The 18,183-nt window shown below is 37.4% G+C and overlaps 1 protein-coding gene across 1 annotated transcript; it reads right to left on the reverse strand.

Annotated features, from left to right (window-relative positions):
- Positions 1-8,861: 8,861 nt before the first annotated feature.
- LOC147486371 (neutral ceramidase 2-like) lies at positions 8,862-15,293 on the reverse strand. Its single transcript, XM_086571439.1, is given in 13 exon segments — positions 8,862-9,130; positions 9,133-9,610; positions 10,814-10,951; positions 10,953-10,984; positions 11,524-11,587; positions 12,291-12,416; positions 12,536-12,696; positions 12,699-12,740; positions 12,743-12,804; positions 12,888-13,152; positions 13,565-13,924; positions 14,570-14,778; positions 14,852-15,293. Coding segments are annotated over 13 exon segments (2,313 nt in total). The 5' UTR covers positions 15,160-15,293; the 3' UTR covers positions 8,862-9,062.
- Positions 15,294-18,183: the final 2,890 nt, after the last annotated feature.

An 18,183-nucleotide genomic window follows, 5' to 3' on the forward strand; every position in this document is an offset into this window, starting at 1 on the left:
TTTCAAGTACTGATGTCATTTTTTGCATTACATGAATACAATACTTCTTACACTGCGCAACCCAACCTAGGACATCACAATGTTAGGTCGTACAACAAAAGCAAAGTCTACAATGACTCAACTATAACCACGCAGTGGTTACTTATTCATCAATTCAAATAAGATCCCCCAAAAGGACCCTAAATCAACTTAACACCGCCAACGCCAGGGTTAACTATGATTCAACTATAATTGCCACTCAAAGGCCAATTATCAGACAAATACAATCTAGGGGACCCCCAAAAGGACCCAAAGTCAACTTACGACCTCAAAAAGGGTTTAAGTTAGACTCAACTATAATGGTCATTCAAAGGCTTATTATATCAATAAGAAGTTCCCCCAAAAGGAACGACTCAGCGCATATACCTAAGGACCTGACAAAGCCTAGATGCTAACTCATTTAAATATATCGTCGCATACACAAACGCTTCTAATGACTGCTATAATCAAACGACCTAGCAAAGTCAAACAGTACATCAATACTATAACTATACAACATAGGTCGTCAAACAGCAAATCAAAAGCAACAATAGCAATCACATGCATGCTTCAAGCCAATTTCAACAAGTAAGTAATTTAAATATTTCTACTAAAGCACAGATCATCAGGTCGTTGTCCAATAAACACAACATCTATAGACTTATTATCAGAGCAGTTAAGGGAATGGCTGCACTCTTCTTGGGATAAGAGTTGCTTATGTATCAAGTTTCTTGGGGTAAACTTGAATCAAGCCTTACGTAGTTCATCTCTCTCTACTTATAGATGTTTGAGTTGACTTTCCTTATTTGCTCTAGGCCGTTATGAAGTGTAGATCCACCTTGTGTGCTATCTTGATGGTTCGCCATTACTCTGCTGTTACAAAGTTAATGTCTCCATGATTGTGGCGTTGATTAAGCTCTAAGATTGCGCTAGTTGGTTTGCTTCCATAAATGGTTGTAACTGATGCTGTTGGACGACCTAGGTGTTGGGTCGTGGAGTACGGTCTGACGGTGTGGGACGAGTTGAAAGTGGCGACCTGGTATGTGGACACGTCCACTGTAGTATGGAACGGAGGGTACTTACACCGTCCTTAATTTAGGACTGTAAAAATTGTCGTATATGGCATAAGTCCGTCGTATACTAACCTAAGCTAAAATAGGGGTCGGGTTTTGGTGTAGTAAATACACGACGGTAGAGGTAGTTCTCGAACTCATCGCTTAGGTGGTGGGGCTAGTTTTCAATCTTCCTCTCACTGCCTTTTCACTATCGCGCTCATTTTTTTTCCATTATCGCGCTCGTTATTTTAACTAACACAGCCCAGAGACACCAGTGGAAAGTGAGAAAGATAAAAAAAAAAAAAGAAAAAGAAGTGACTTATAACAAGCCATTCAAAGCTTCTACAAGGAACATAAAGCAAGAGCTTGTGAGCTTCTGTGAAGTTGTAAGCTCTCTCTCTCTCTTTTCAAAACATAAAATTTAATTAGTTAATGATTTTAAAGCTTCAAGTTTGTGTATTTCCGTATGATTTTTGTTTGTTAAATTGTTGTATTGTTCACTAAACTAAAATGGGTATCTGAAATTTGGATCAAATCAAAGTTCCTTCTCCAAATTGAGGTAAAGTTCTTTCCTTTTTTCATTCTTTTGCATTTCTTATTGTTTTATTACTATGGATTCAATGGGGTTCGCTAAATCTATCACGGGTATTTGTTATTTAGATTTTTCTTTGATGGGTATGAAATATTCATCTATTTTTTGGTATTTGGGTTATGTTAATTTGATTGATATTGAATTATTTGGTCCTGGTTGTTTTAGAGTTGCTAGATCCTAGTTGTACTGGTGACAAATGTTATTGTTAATTAATCTTGTTCAGTTTTCAATTGTAAACTAGTTTTGTTGTAGAAATTGTTTTCATTTATCAAAATTTGGTTTGGTTATTTTCTAAAAAAGATATCTTTGTGTGATTCTTGTGTTGTTAATGTTTTTGTATATGTTGAAACATACATGAAGTGTTCATTACATTCCCTGGCTTAGAGAACAGGTTCGTACGAGTCATATATTTTTCTTTAGTAATTTATATAGCTCTCTCGCATTTTTTGTCATTTAGGTTCGACAAGAATTCTAACATTATGCATTTTCACCTCACCAGTTAGAAAAGGACGAGATGTCCACTTTGAAAAGGCTTGCCGAAGGCCCGTCTTTCAAAGCTATGTCATATAATCAGCATAACATAAATGGGTATACATTTTGCACAACGAAGTCCAAAATTTCTAAGACAACACAAAACAGGGGGTTATTATGAATGCTATGACAAGCTTTAGAGCAAGTGTAGAAGATAAGAACTATGTTGATGGGGACATGACCTATTATGGTGTTGTAAACTTGATTCTTGAGCTGGATTATAGTGAATTCAAGCAAACAGTTTTCTATTGTGATTGGGTATGAACATGAGATAGAGTAAATGGATGTTCGAAAGGCCAACATCACTTTTGTTATGGTCCATTTGTTTGTTTGTACTTCATGTGTCGCATTCCTTGTTTGAATGCAGCTCCTCTTTGTTTGTCCTAGTTTGTACTTGTTCTTTTTGTGTGGATTCGTTTTTCTAGGTGCAACTTCATGTTTGTATGGAATGGTTGAAGGTTTAATAGATGAAAGTGTATCTGTTATGAGTATTTTTAAGCATATTTTTATCATCTATTTTTTTTCCCCCTTTCAAGTTAGTTATTGATGTTTTGCATAAGATTTTAGCATAATGTCTTTCGAATCTCAACATTCTGAGGGTGGGGATGGATCTGGACAAAGTGAGCATGGTGATGATGGTAATTAGGGTATTGTTTACTTAATGGAAATTATATGATACATGGGTTATGGACATGTGTGTTGTAGTGACATGAAATGTAGAACCGAGGGTACTTACAGTATGTAAAGCCACATATGACTGTTCTAGTAACAGGAGTGTTAGGATTCTTTTCTTTCTGAAATATTACAAGAAAAAATCTATGTTATATACACAATATGAGGTTTTTCTTTTCGTCGGGTACCGCTTTCCACGTCTGGAATACAATTGGAGCATGGGCACGACTGATTTCACCAAGGGGACTAGAGAATTCTGCAGATTTGCCTCCAACAGGTCTTCCATCTTCATCAAATAGAACAAACTTCCTTTCAACAATTGCTATAACAAAGAAAAATATACCTTAGAAAAAAAAATACACATATAGTCTCTAATGCGCAACAAGCCGTAATGCTTAGGCGACCTATACCACGTAATTGACAAGTACATTAAGTATGAAGAATGGTTGGCCCAAATAAGTAGTGAAAGAAGTCCTCGCAGTAGTTTACAAGCGAGGACCCAAAGAAAACAATCACTACTCGTGCAACAACACCAATTAACAACAACAACAAGGGCTCCAGCTCCACAAGCCCTCCTACACAAAATGAGAATTCTCTAACTTCTTCAGGACGCCAAGCCAGATCCTGAAGAAGATATATACAGCACCATACTTCAAACCCAACATCAACAAGGTGATCGCCATACCAGAACGTCCATACTGCTATTTTCACAAACTCCACCACCATGACACGAATGAATGTTGGAGCCTCAAGCACTATCTCCAAGACTTAGTCAAAGAGGGAAAACTGAAAGAGTTCCTGCTAGAAAGCAACCTCAGGCATAAACTGAATGCCAATCGCCATAGAAGCAGGAGCCGAAGCCATGCATGACCTGCTAACAACAGGAGCAGGAGCAGAATAGCCCGACGAACTAAATCTCCAGGTCGGTCGAGGCACAACAGGAGATAGCACTCCTCCGACCATGATGAGAAAAAGGTAATCAACATGATTACAGACACCTCCAACGATGAAACCTCAGGTCGAGAAAAGCGCAAATGTGTAAGCGCACTGTAATTTACCACCTCTCCCACAAAACTGAAGTCATCACTCCTACCAGCTCTCAATCAACGACCTCCATAGCATTCACGGAGGACGATCTAGACAAGGTGTGCCTACCCCACAATGATGCCCTAGTAGTGCACGTCAAAATCAATGGGTGGACAGTCAAAAGAGTCATCATCGATCCAGGCAGCTCATGTGACCTCCTTTTCTATCAAACGTACAAAGACATGCACCTGCCAGACTTGGTGATGATAGAATCAAACGCACCACTTTATAGGTTCAATGAAGAACACACAGATGCCATTGGAGATGTCATCCTACCAGTCTCCATTGGAGAAAAAGAGGACATGGTCAAAACCTCAACACGTTTCAGCGTGATTGATGTCAAGTTGTCCTATATTGCCATCCTAGGGCGCAGGTGGATCCACAAGATCCAAGCAGTTCCATCCACCTTGTACCAAGTGTTGCGGTTCCCCAGACCCCGAAGCATCATGGAGATCAGAAGCAACCAACTAGAGGCTCATCAATGCAATCAAGTCAGCACAACAACCACAACCAAACCTCAGGTCGTCCAAGCAAAAGAAAGCCCAAAGCTGCAAGAACCTCAAGCATCCAGCTCACAAGCACCAGCTACGGGCAAGCTCAAAGAGAAGCAAACGCAAGTCGAGCCAGGAGAAAAAGTCAATTTGGGCACAATTGATGACCCAAAGTTTGTTTATGTAGGGCTGATCTAGACCCCAAGCTCAAGGAGCAACTTGTCAAATTTCTATCTCTCAATAAAGATGTTTTTGCTTGGTTGTATATCGATATGTTCGAATTGACCTACGTGTCGCTTGCCACAAATTAAATGTCACCCAAATGTAAAGCCTATCAAACAACGACCTCGCAAACCGGCACTCAAATTTCAAAAAGCCATCAATGAAGAGATAGAAAAGCTAAAAATTTTTGATTCATCGAGAAGTCGAAAATAATTCGACTGGCTAGCTAACATCGTAGCCGTTCCAAAGAAGAACGACCAAGTACGACTCTGCATAGACTTCACAAACGTCAACAAATATGGCCCCAAGGACAACTTCCCCCTTCCAAGAATTGACATATTGGTAGATCAAACTTGTGGACATGAACTCTTATCGTTCATGGACGCATATAGTGGGTACAATCAAATACCACTTGCAGAGGAAGACCAGGAAAAGACGTCCTTCATAACCGAACAAGGAACGTTCTGCTACAATGTCCTACCATTCGCTTTAAAGAACGCAGGTGCAACCTACCAAAGACTGGTCACAAAGATGTTCAAAGACTTGCTAGGCGACACCATGGAAGTCTACATAGACGACATGGTAGTCAAAAGTTTAAAAGGCTAAAGATCACATTTCCCACCTACAAGAAGCCTTTGAAAGATTGCCAAAACAAAATGAAGCCCAACAAAATGTGTATTTAGGGTAGCTTCAGGGAAATTCCTAGGATACCTCGTTTCACAAAGGCGCATCGAAGCAAACCCAGAACAGATATGAGCTTTCCTTGAAATGCAAAAACCAACTTCCAAACAACAAATCTACAAGTTATCTGGCATGGTTTCAGCCCTCAACAGATTCATCTCATGTGCATCTGACAAGTGCAGACCATTCCTACAAATACTAAAGAAAGGCGCAATATTCACATGGACAGACGAATGCTACAAAGTTTTCAACGACCTGAAAGCTTACCTATCAACTCTGCCCGTCCTGTCCAAACCAACTGAAGGAGAGACACTGGGGCTTTACCTCGCAACTACTAACTTTGCCATCAGCTTGGTCCTATTTCAAGAAAGCGAGGGAATTGAAAAACTAGTCTACGTCACCAGCAAGACGTTAACAGATGCAGAAAAATATTACTCAGCATTAGAGAAAACAATGCTGTCTTTGCTCTACTCTGCTCAAAAGTTCCGACCTTACTTCCAGGCTCATAACATCAAGGTTATCACAGATGCACTCATCAAACAGGTCTTGAATTCCAACAACAAAACAGCTCGCATGGCCAAGTGGGCTGAAGAACTTGGTGAGCATCACATCGAATTCGTTCCCAGAACGTCTCGCAAAGGCTAGGTCGTTGCTGACTTCCTGGCTGACTTCCTCATCGAAGATGTCCACTGGGAACCCAAGCTCATCACTACACTCTATCAACCAACCACCCTAGACACATGGAATCTCTACGTAGATAGAGCGTGCAACAATAGCGGTAGTGGACTAGGGGCTGTGTTAACTTCACCAGAAGGAACACAGTTACAAAAGTCAATCAAGATCGATTTCGCAACATCAAACAATGAAGAGAAATATAAAGCGTTGATCACAGGCCTCCGCATGACACAACAGCTACAAGTCAAGAAGCTAAAAGCTCATAATGACTCACAACTAATCGTCAAGCAGATCACCAAAGACTGTGTAACAAACGGAGCAAACCTGGCAAAGTATACTCAGGTCGTCAATGACATCATCAGCTCGTTCAAAACATTCTCCTTGAAACACATTCCCCGAGAAGACAACAGACATGCAAACAGTTTGGCTTTCTTAACTTCGAAAACCCAAGAGGCATGTCCCAGGACAGTCTACATTGACATCCTGAAAAGGCCCGTTTACCAGCAAGAAAGTGTCAACAGCCTCACAGACTTTCAGCCCTCATCCAAAGAAGAGATCACTCAATCTTGGATAGGCCCATTTATGAAATTTATCCTACATGGGGAACTCCCAACAGAAGCAAAGAACGTTCGTGCTATACAATTTTGAGCTCCCGTGATATTAACCGTGAATCAACGGGACGATTCTCAGAAATCCAGGGGAGGGCCCCACCTAAGGTGCATAACTCTACGTGAAGGCCAACTCATCTTCAACGAAATTCATAAAGGTGAATATGGCAACCACGCAGGAGCACGAAATTCACAAAGGTGAATGGTTGTTGTCTATTCACAGAATGAGCATAAATATCCCAATCTGAGGATTTGCTAGTGTAAAAGGGAAGGGTTCTAGAAACATATGTTAAAAAAACACGTAAACAAACTCAAAATAGTAAGGCATTTATAAGTGTCAGATTAGCCTAATTTTTTGTAGGTACAATCTCTTATTTATTTTAAACACTGTTTTTTTTTTTTTGTGAACTATTCTGAACATTGTCCCTTGTGTAAAATGCAATAGTTGCAAAACTTGCAACTAGTTTATATTGTTCACCTCATGGGTTTAGGACCTGAGATATGTTAATGGAACTAATGTTTCTGAGGCAATAAGACATTAATTAACACTAGTGTCATGCCTTTCTTTCCTCTCTAATTAATTAATTAATTCTTAAGAAAGTTTGTTGGATGCCTGGAAGAACATATATATATATATCGATCAGAAATTATTTGTTGGCATAAAATTATCTATTTGTTTGTGAGAGAGTTTTTTTTTTTTTTTTTTATGAGATCAGTAGTCTGGTATCATCATCCAACGCCAGACTTCTGATATCATCGCCCAAAGGTTTTACCGACTTTGCTAATCAGTATCTGCGTTGTGAGAGTTGTTACCTATAGTGATATGATAATATATTTCAAAATACCAATATAGTGACAAAATTAACAGTTCCAAGGTTTCAATCTTTAGCATTCCAAACTCCAAACGAAAATGGTAACATGAATGAGGTCTCCAAATTCGACTATAATGTATGTAATGCTATTTTTAATTTGTTGTATCGATCATCTTTCTCTGTACTGTGCACTATCCAATGGAATATGCAATCCGCATGCCCTTTGCCCTCTGATCCTAGCGTCACACTGCCACAAATGCCATCTATGTATTGCAAAGGAATGGCGTGGCCGTGGCGCGACATTTTCATGGCGTCACACTGGACGAATAAAGTGAAATATAGTCACTCAAAGGAACCTTGTTATATACATGATCACGTAAGAGTTCCATAGATTACTTCGTAAATTTGAGATCTGTCATATTGGCCTCTTGGGGTCTGTACGGTAGCCACGTTCCTAAAACCTCAGTAGACTGAGGATATCAACTTAGATCTGATCAACTAATATATAACATGCTTGCCATATGTCATGCATTATTCAACTTCACATAAAGGGATCGATCCAGCAAAAAATGATCAGCACACGAGCTTTGTTGCATGTGCCTGTTACTCTGTGTTCAAGGCAGATTCACTCGTCTTTAACTGTAATGCAAGCCACTCACATTTTTTTTGTGTAGCAAAATGCATGCATTTCTAATGACTCGACGGCAAAGCTAACAGTTGGAACTTGGAAGTTTAACTGACGTTTGGAGCTCTGAGAATTGAAGTTTCAAACAAATTTGACATGGCCCCTCAAAATAATTACACAATAACAGTAGCACACAACTCTATTATGAAGATAAGGTAACTTGAATTTTCTTGAAATCCTTACTTCGATTACCCGAAGTAAAAAGGTGACGTTCACGTTTATATTGCCTGGGTATTATAGAGTCTAGGATTCATCAAATACAAATCTAGTAATCTACAAGCATTTGTAATGAATCCTATTGTAGAAAAAATGGCAACAAAAGAGAAAATATCTATTGTCGAACAAGCTTGTTGCTTCTTCTCACATCAGATATTTTGAAAAAAATCAAAGAAGCAGATCTCTACCCTCAGAAATTAAACAAGTTTCCATGAAAACGTGTAAGATTCAACAATACGTTTACTGTCATACTTGGCTACAACAAATACTCGTTGCTGATTTGCAGTAACAAGCTATAGAAGCTTGAAAAGGTTTTTATATGCCTCCGAACTTTCAGAAAGTTTTTTTACACTATTTTTGAATGGAGGAATGGTCATGAAAACCAAGAAGGGCAAGTGGACGTTAACATTACTTTTTTTTTTTTTTTTAAATAATTGTTTTTTTGTGCCTAAAAGACCTGAACTGAGGATCTAGCGATCTACCTTCCAAAAGAAACTGATCGGAGGAAAATAATGCCTTAATAGTTAATAGAGCTCATGACCACTCGGTCTCCGTGAGACTTCAAATTAAATTTGAAACCACAAGTGACAGATACAAAATGCAAACTAACACAAAGCATATCAGCAGCCTATCTGCAACTTGCTAATTGGATGTAAAATTCGTGGTATATAGTATTCACTAATATATTATATATAATCTTGACCTATACAGAGTTCCTCTATACGACTACAAAGGCACTGGATGAACCTGTGAAGTGTTTGATTGACCCCAAAAGACTTTTGCTGCACCAAAATGTCTTATCCTGTATACACCTGAAACCACCGCTTCTGGAATTCTCCATTCTATAGTTGCATGACTGCGTGTACTGAGCTTCCAAGGTCTTGACCACTTGAACCGTAGACACAAATCATCATCATCATACACTGGGATCCATGTCTCCTTGTCCTTGAGAAATTCCACCAATGCAAATGTGCCCTCAGTCATGAGGTCGTTCCTCGGGCAACCTGACCAAAACGTAACTGTTGCCATTTCCCCTCTCTTGAAGGTGGAGTTTGCAGGGACATCGGTGCTGACATCCCCAAATTTGACCCCAAGTGGAGTGCTATCTGCTACAACTGGTGGAACCAAGCCAATTTGCTTGTTCAGAAGATCTGGGGGTTGTGGACCTGGCTCAGCATGGCTGCCATTGAGAAGGGATTCTGCCAGTTTCTTGAACTCCTGGATATAGGCACTGAGAGTGTGCGGGCCATATAGTGTTGAGGCACCCTGTAAATTACAGAATCCCAATATTGCTGAAGACAAGACAGGTTGAAAAACATAACACCGACCTATCTTAAGTAAAGATATCTACTACTATTTCTAATCAGGGCAGCAGCTACCAGCACAAGCTTAAAGCAATGTAGAGAAAGCAAAAATGATTGGTAAGGGAGTTGTTGAGAAATCTGAAATGAGAAAGGGACTTTTCAATTCCTTGTGGGAACCCTAGCATAAATATAATCATGGTCTAAATGTAGTCATGGAATAAATATCATATCAATGCACATCATTTCAAGACTTATTACTTGTCTGTCGCAAGAAAATTACTTTTTGGAGTCTTGCTAGTAAGAGATTTTGTTAAAGAAAAAGCTTTTTGTGTGTGTGCTCCTATAGTCCTAGACGCTTTTGGTACCTTTTTGGTGTCCTGCTTGTTAAGTTCTAGCCTTTAAGATGTAATAATGTGAAATATAATAGTGAAGTATTTCTTCTCCCCTTGGATCCATAACAAATTCAGTAATCATACCAGGGGTTCTTATATTTCGATTATGTAGTGTATACATGAAACTAATGCTAACAGTGTGCATAAAAACTAATGCTAACTACTGTGCATCTGTTTTGAAGCAGAAAACAGAGCAAGCTACAGTTGATGACTACACTACATGAGACTCCAGTACCTGGGGGCTGTAGAAGCAAGAAAATGGCTGCGCGTTAGCGCAACTGCATTTGCACTGGTTATGATTGATCTAAACCAGCCAACTTAATATATGAATCTGAATGCCAACTATTAAACAACTTCTTAGGAAACACAAAACAGCCAATAAAGCATGTAACAAAATCCCCTGAATTGTTTAGCACCATGATTAACTAGGGCAGGTTGCTAATTTAGCATGAACAAGAGATCGCAAAAGACGAGATTACACACAGCACGTAATCATACCACCAAGACACCATCTATGAAAAATGATATATCGAAATCGTGAAAGAGAGTCCTAACAGTGTGCCAATTTATCAAAAAAAAAAAGTGTGTAACTGCACAATTTCTCACTCACTCCCTCCCTCTTACTTGATTCAGTACAAGTAAGTTTCTTACTAAGCTTATAATCGCTTAAACGAGAAGCCATAGTTAAGTAGTTAATTTGTGTAGGATTTCAGAGGGACATAAAACAAAACACAAGAAATGTTGTGAACATCAGTTACAGTTTACATACTGACCTCATATCTTTGCACCTCATACTCCTCAAAAGTGGTAATATATTGTGAATATGTATTCGTTAATCCAGCAATCACTACGTGGATGTTGCCATCAAATTCTCCATGACCTCTGGTTACGAGCACTGTTTTCACAGCATCACTTAAGGCGCCTCCCAGCCATTGTAGTGAACTCTGTGAATAATATGTTATCAGAATCACTAAAATCATAGAGTAGCAGAGAGAACGGAGAAAGAAGTTGAAGTTTATGCTTTAAGTTTTCTCTTTCCTGCATATTAGGATAAGAGAGGAAAGATTAATTAACTTCGATATAACAAACAGAATGGTCCAACCGCAGAAGTCCTTAGACAGTATAGATTTATTTTTTGCTTTCCATTTCGGTTCATTTTACTTTGATCGTACTGGGTACTGGTGCTGGATGGTATCAAACCCAAATATGTGGTAACAGTTCCTACAGACTCGTAGGAAACTATATGACACATGAACGTAGCAGTAGAAGACCACACTGTAGGACCCTTGAGAAGTATGGATAAACAAATACTGGTAAAGAGCCTGGGAGCCAATGACATATGACAGACCACCAAAACCTATAATGACAGTGCTCACAAGGCTCTGTACTTTGAAATACTATGAAAGTGATAGATTGCACATCAGTGCTTTGAACAGTACAAAAGTTCTAGAAAAGGAAATACAAGTAAGATGAGAACCACAACCTCCAGGCACACTGAGAATGACTAGTTGCCCAATCCTCAGAATCTGAATAGGAAGTATTGATGGCTGCAAAATCATAATCAGAGATGAAAATGTAAGAAAAAGTATCTCCTTGCTAGCTTTCAAAAGAATTTATAGAGGATAGTTTAACCTATGTGCCAGTGATCATTGATTACTTGATAAAAAAGAAAGTGTTCACATCTTAGAAATACTAGTCATCCCACTAAGTACACATAAATCAATAGTATTATATAGCTTTTAACTAGAGAAGAATTGTTTAACAACCAAATCATTAACTTCACAACTCCAAAGTCTCAGATTAGAGAACCTATAAGTGAAAAAAAAATAGGCATCAAGTCTATGCAAATTAGAAAGAAGAACATCCACAAAATTTTATAAAGAAGCAACGACCTGAAAACACTGCATATACAGCGTTGAGCCGTTGACGGATTACTTACTGGATATAAGATATGGAAATGATGTCATTTACCAAAAACATATTTGAAGAAACAGAAAAGTTGTCCATTAAGTTCCATATTATGTGCAGTGTCTCATGAAACTGTTGAAAATTATTCTAGGTTACATTGACACCCATTGGACACGGATCACAATTGTCGGACACAGCAAAATATCAAAATTCGAGGTAAATTACATGCAATATGTGTCCGACATTATTTAATATAGCGTACAGGTAACTCTACTCTAACTCTACTCTAAAGGAGTATAAGCAGCATAGCGATAACATTAGTAATGTTATGTTTCAACTCACCGCCCAGTCATACGGTTGTTTCATTTCACCAGTATCAAGTAGTATAGGCTTTGGATGCTGACAGTCTACTTGCTCCTTATCAGGATTTTTCAGTAAGTTACGCACCAGCCTCCAAAAGGCATTACCCTGAAATAGTTCCAAGGATGATATTGACTAGAAAGCAAAAGGCATTTCGGAACTCAACATTAAAACCAAGTGGATCATGCATTCATTCAACGTCCAACAATCCAACAACCACAAATTACCTTGTCATCACCTTGTTTAAAATCAAATGCTCCAGGCCCATCTGTGGTTCCAGCAGCCATAGAAAATCCCATGGAAGCAGGACATGTTTTGATTACTTCACTTCCTCCTCCCTGTTTAGGAAGGGTAAGGGGAAGCTTGGAGAAGTCTATATAAGTATGCGATAATCAACCTTGCCTTTCAACTGCTCAGATGCTTTGTTAAAAGGTTAACCGCCACTTTGAACTGCCGATCTCCAATGATACGGGTACTCTCAAACTCATCTGGGTAACTGCCAGAGAACATTGGATATGATTTAGTAACAGCTAAATTATCAGGTATGTGAAACTCAGACTAATGGAGATGAATGACTACCCTGGGCCCCTGCCGTAGCATAGTTCATTCTTTCCATTGCAAGTACTTTGATTGAAATCACAAGGTAACCCAGTGTCTGTGCAGAAAGCACCGAGTACATTTGGGCTTACATCACCACAATTGGTTTGGCAAAAAGCAGATACAAATCTAGGCTTGTCAGCCTGCCTACTAGCACTCCTAACCCGTCTTACAACACTGAGAAGTCTTGTTGCACGTCTTCCACCGGAAGACTGGAAAGAGGCAGCAATATCTTTCAACTCGTCATCTGCAATTAGATCTAATAAATATCAACAGGAAAAGGGAAAAAATCACACACATTTTTCTGAATAAAAAAGTGCATCACCGCCACAAATTTATGTGGACGACTGCAAAAGTAAAGGCCCAGATGGAGGGCAGAAGTCAAACTACATGGAAGTACAATTTATCGCACTGAGCATTTTAGTTCTGAACATGCCATTCAGATACAATATATCATTTTAGCTGTTCAATTTTCTTCTGTTGAAAAAGTAAGAACTGGTTGGACACACAATTTACGACGGTTCACAGATAGGAAAGCTCACAACATTCACATTGATACAAGAGTCTAGGTCACAAGGACTTAGGATATATTGAAAATTTTATGGAAGCACTTAGCCTCCTAATATATGTTGTGGTTTGAAAGGAAACAACTTACTCACATTTCTTAAGCATATTGGGAATAATGTTTGAGACTCTTCTGGGTATAGTGCCAGTGTCAGAGTCTGAGTCAGAATACAGGCCTTCCACATCTTTCAGAGAATTATTCTTTTCAAACCAGTCCTCCATGAGTCGTGCAGCCACTCCTTTATTGTCACCGCTTATCAATTGATTTGTACGACTCATAGAAGTTCCATGAGTTGCGAACCAGTTGAAGCTACCAACAGGTCCCCATTCATCGTCTACAAATTTGAGGAGGGTCATTTCTTTGTCAACATTGTACTTATACTTACTCCTCTCTGAAGCAGGATTGTTGAGGTACGCACTTGGACTGCGGTTTACACCAGCATCTAAGAGCTCACCTGTAAATAGCAAATCCACACCAACAGTAATTATTGAACAAGTGAAGCAAAAAAAGTAAAAAATAAAGATTATTTTCGTGAAACAAGCATTCTCAGAAAATTCAAGCTATATAGTGTGACAGATGCAGTATCTTAAAGACTTAAATTAGTCTGGTCAGTACTAAAATTATGACACAAGACCCAAGTGAGAGTATATGTACATGAGGCGAATTAAACATCTGAACCAATAAGCTGACAACTCGGTCAGCACAAACACTTCAACAGTTCAAGGCAAGTATAACCTCTAAGTGAGCCTATTGCATCACAAAGAACATTTGGGTAGATTAAAAAGGCTAAAACATGTTTTTTTTTTTTTATCATATATGAGAAAACTTTAATATGACTGCTCATATGACTAGAATGTAAAACAGCATGAAAAATTATACAATCACATCTGAAATTAGCTATAGAGAACTCCAAATTCCAAGCAGAGATTATCTCCAGATTATACACGTGAACAATAAGTCCGGGAAAACAGAACTTCTAGAATCATAACCTTAAAAATTTGGTCATTCAAAACAGAAGTGTGTCAATAACAAAAAGATACGCGTGCACTTAAAAATGGGAGACATATGACTCTTCAAAGGCGCAAATTTGGTTCATTACCTTTATTTACAAAAACAGAACCTGGCTGGATACTTTCATGAGCTTGTATAATGCATTTTTCAATGCCATCAACAAGTGCATCAAAAGATTGACGCACAAATCCAAGAGACGTTACAATATAAACAACATACTGTAGATAACCCCCAGGTCCTGCATGTGTATGTATCCCACTAACAGCCACATTATTTTCAGTATAAAGATTCCCATACCTGCAAATAATAAAAATAAAAATAAAAAACATTCATGTTTATTACAATTATTACTTGAGAAGAAACATTATACCTTGCCTTGAGTCTCTCAATTACTTTCAATGTAACAAGTTGAGAGCCCATACAAGCGTCGAGATTAACAAATACTAATCTATTCCCTTTAGGAGGCTCAGCCACAATGAATGAACGAGCTCGTAATCGGAAATGAACACCAGAAACAATCTGTTCTGCATTAGCATATCCCATCATATTAACATCTGCTGCTGGTCCCGTTATATCATAACTACCAACTCCAATCAAGTAATTTGACCCCGAAACTGTTTGTAACAGTATTAACAATAAAATCCAGAACCAAACACAGGAAATACAAGTGAACTCCATAAAACAACAACAACAACAACTAGTTTACCCAAAGGAAATTAAAAGTAAGACGGTTTCTATAAATAGGTAGTGAAAGTGATGACTAGGAAATAAATGGTGAGACCAACTAGCAAAGCAACCAACTACTAGTCTTTAACTCTTTTTTAGTGTCTTGGCTTTTACGGTTTTCATTCTATCTTTTGCACAGCTGGTCTAGGTAGTCAATTGTTTATAGTGACACGGTACTTGTTTAGCTACACGTATATCATGACTTTTGGAAAAGAAGAGAGGAGAGTTTGGTCATTTTCTAGGTGTTGAATAGGAACACGAGAATTGTCGCAACAACAAAAGGACATATTTTGAGTTCACTGATATCCCGTGGGCTTAGCGTATCAACTACTTGAATAGATACCTCAAAATGTATTTAGCAAAAAGGTTGATTACGGCACAATGGACGCTTTTGGAATAATTTCTACCTAAATGCTTGATGTGAAGGACGTGAGGAAGTGCCGACAGATGTGAACTTAATAAAAAGAAACAGAGAAAATCGAAGATGGATGAGCCATCATACCACCAACAATTCAGAGATCAGCATGGTTACCAGCTTACTATGTCACCAGGTTTCAGTGTTTCACAATGCACATAAAGTCATACATACAGACAGGGCCGGCTCAACCATATAGCAAAGTAGGCCTCCGCTTAGGGCCCCGTAGCCCAAGGGCCCCCCTATAATATAATCCAGCCATTGCCCACTATTGCCACTATTGTTTTTCATTTATTTTTAACTGTTGGATGAACGTTTTTATATTGGTAAATTGGAAACCATAAAATCATGTTAAAGTAGTGTTAAACACTTAAACTCCTTCAATTCTCTGCGCTCTCTCTAAAAAAAAAATAAAGATACCTCCATAACTAATTAAAGTTCTTCATCACCATGTGACAAATGATAAAGTATATATATTGTTAAACAATTAATCTTACCTATATCATTTTTTTTGCCTTCTATATGATTTTTCTCTATAATCTCTTCTCTCTCTCAATGTTTGTTTTATTTGGTGTAGAATTATTTTGCATTCTCTCTCTATATATTAGCAATTCTTTGTTAAATAAATCTATTGAAGTTTCAAATTTTCATGCAAGACTATTCAAGAAAAGAAAAAAAGATAAAGTTTGGATCATATGAAATAACGTGAACAAATCAAATCAATAATATGTTGTGAAAAAAAATAAAAAGATGTAACATTTTTATTTGTTAAAGTAGTGTTAAACACTTAAACTACTTTGGTTCTCTCGCCTTCTCCAACAGAAAATAGCACACCTCCATAACTAATTAAAGTTCTTCATCACCCCATAACAAATAATTAAGTATAACACTAACAATTCAATCTTACCTATATCATTTTTTTTGTCTTCTATGATTTTTCTCTATAATTTTTTTTTCTATATTTGTTTTATTTGGTGTAAAATTATTCTGCATTCTCTCTCTATTTGCAATTCTTTGTTAAATAAATCTATTGAAGTTTCAAATTTGTGCGAAGACTATTCAAGAAAGAAAAAAATATAAAGTTTGGATCATATGAAATAACGTAAACAAATCAATAATATGTTGTGAGAAAAAAATAAAAAGATGTAACAATTTTTATTTGTTAAAGTAGTGTTAAACACTTAAACTACTTTGGTTCCTCGCCTTCTCCAATGAGAAAATAACACACTTTCATAACTAATTAAAGTTCTTCATCACCCCATAACAAATAATTAAGTATAACTAACAATTCAATCTTACCTATATCATTTTTGTTTTCTATGATTTATTCCTATAATCTGCTTTTCTTTCTATATTTGTTTTATTTGGTGTAAAATTATTCTACATTCTCTCTATTTATTTGCAATTCTTTGTTAAATAAATCTATTAAAGTTTTCAACTTTGTCGCGAAGACTATATTCAAGAAAAAAAAAAGAAAAAATTGGGATCATATGAAATAATGTATGAAAATCAATAAGATGTTGTGAGAAAAAAATTAAAAAGATGTAACAATTTTTATTTGTTAAAATAGTGTTAAACACTTAAACTCTTTCGGTTCCCTAGCCTCCAACAAAAAGTAGCACTTCCATAATTTATTAAAGTTCTTCATCACCCTATAACAAATAATCAAGATATATAACGCCAACAATTCAATCTTACTTATATCATATTTTTGCCTTTTATGGTTTTTTCCCTATAATCTCTCTTTCTTTCTATATTTGTTTTATTTGGTGTGTAATTATTCTACATTCTCTCTATTTGCAATTTGTTGTTAAATAAATCATTGAAAGCAAAAAGTTTGTGTTTAAGACTATTCAAAAAAAAAAAAAAGTTGGGATCATATGAAATATTTTGAAAACAAATCAATAAGATGTTGTGAGAAAAAAAATAAAAAAAATATAACAATTTTTATTAGTATATATTAATCATAGAAGATTTCCTATTCGAACTTTGCTTAGGGCCCCCGATTATCTTGAGCCGCTCCTGCATACAGATTGTCTGGGGCCAAGAGCAATGTTTGTAGTCGGTAGAAATAACATCCTTGTCGGTCTGCATGTATGAACACCGAGGGAGTGACAACAAGCATTCTCTCTTGTCCACCCAAAATACCAAATTAAGATGTTGGGATGATCCACCATATCAATGCTCCACTATGCAATCCACACTAGAAGTGGGGCAGTAGGTGGAGTAATGCCCCATATAACGTGCATCCAAAACTATATAATTAAAAATGTGCAGAAGGGTATTAAGACTTTTCATACCATTCACACAGACTTGTGTAGTGCTTATGCTTGAAACACATGCCAATATGCCATATGAATGTTGGCGTGTGATATCTGATTTCTAGGAGATCGAATATGATATAGCTGCGACATGTTCGTCTAGTAGGCTTCAAATACTTCAAGCACTACACAATATAGGTTTGTAAGTACTAATATGATATCTGAGAGCCGAAAATAGACCTACAAAGAAAGTTAGTCTTCATTCTAGTACAGGAAATAAAAATAACGTTGAGATGTACT

This window comes from Coptis chinensis, chromosome 7 (genome assembly GCF_015680905.1).
Source record: "Coptis chinensis isolate HL-2020 chromosome 7, ASM1568090v1, whole genome shotgun sequence".
NCBI classification, from domain to species: Eukaryota; Viridiplantae; Streptophyta; class Magnoliopsida; order Ranunculales; family Ranunculaceae; genus Coptis; species Coptis chinensis.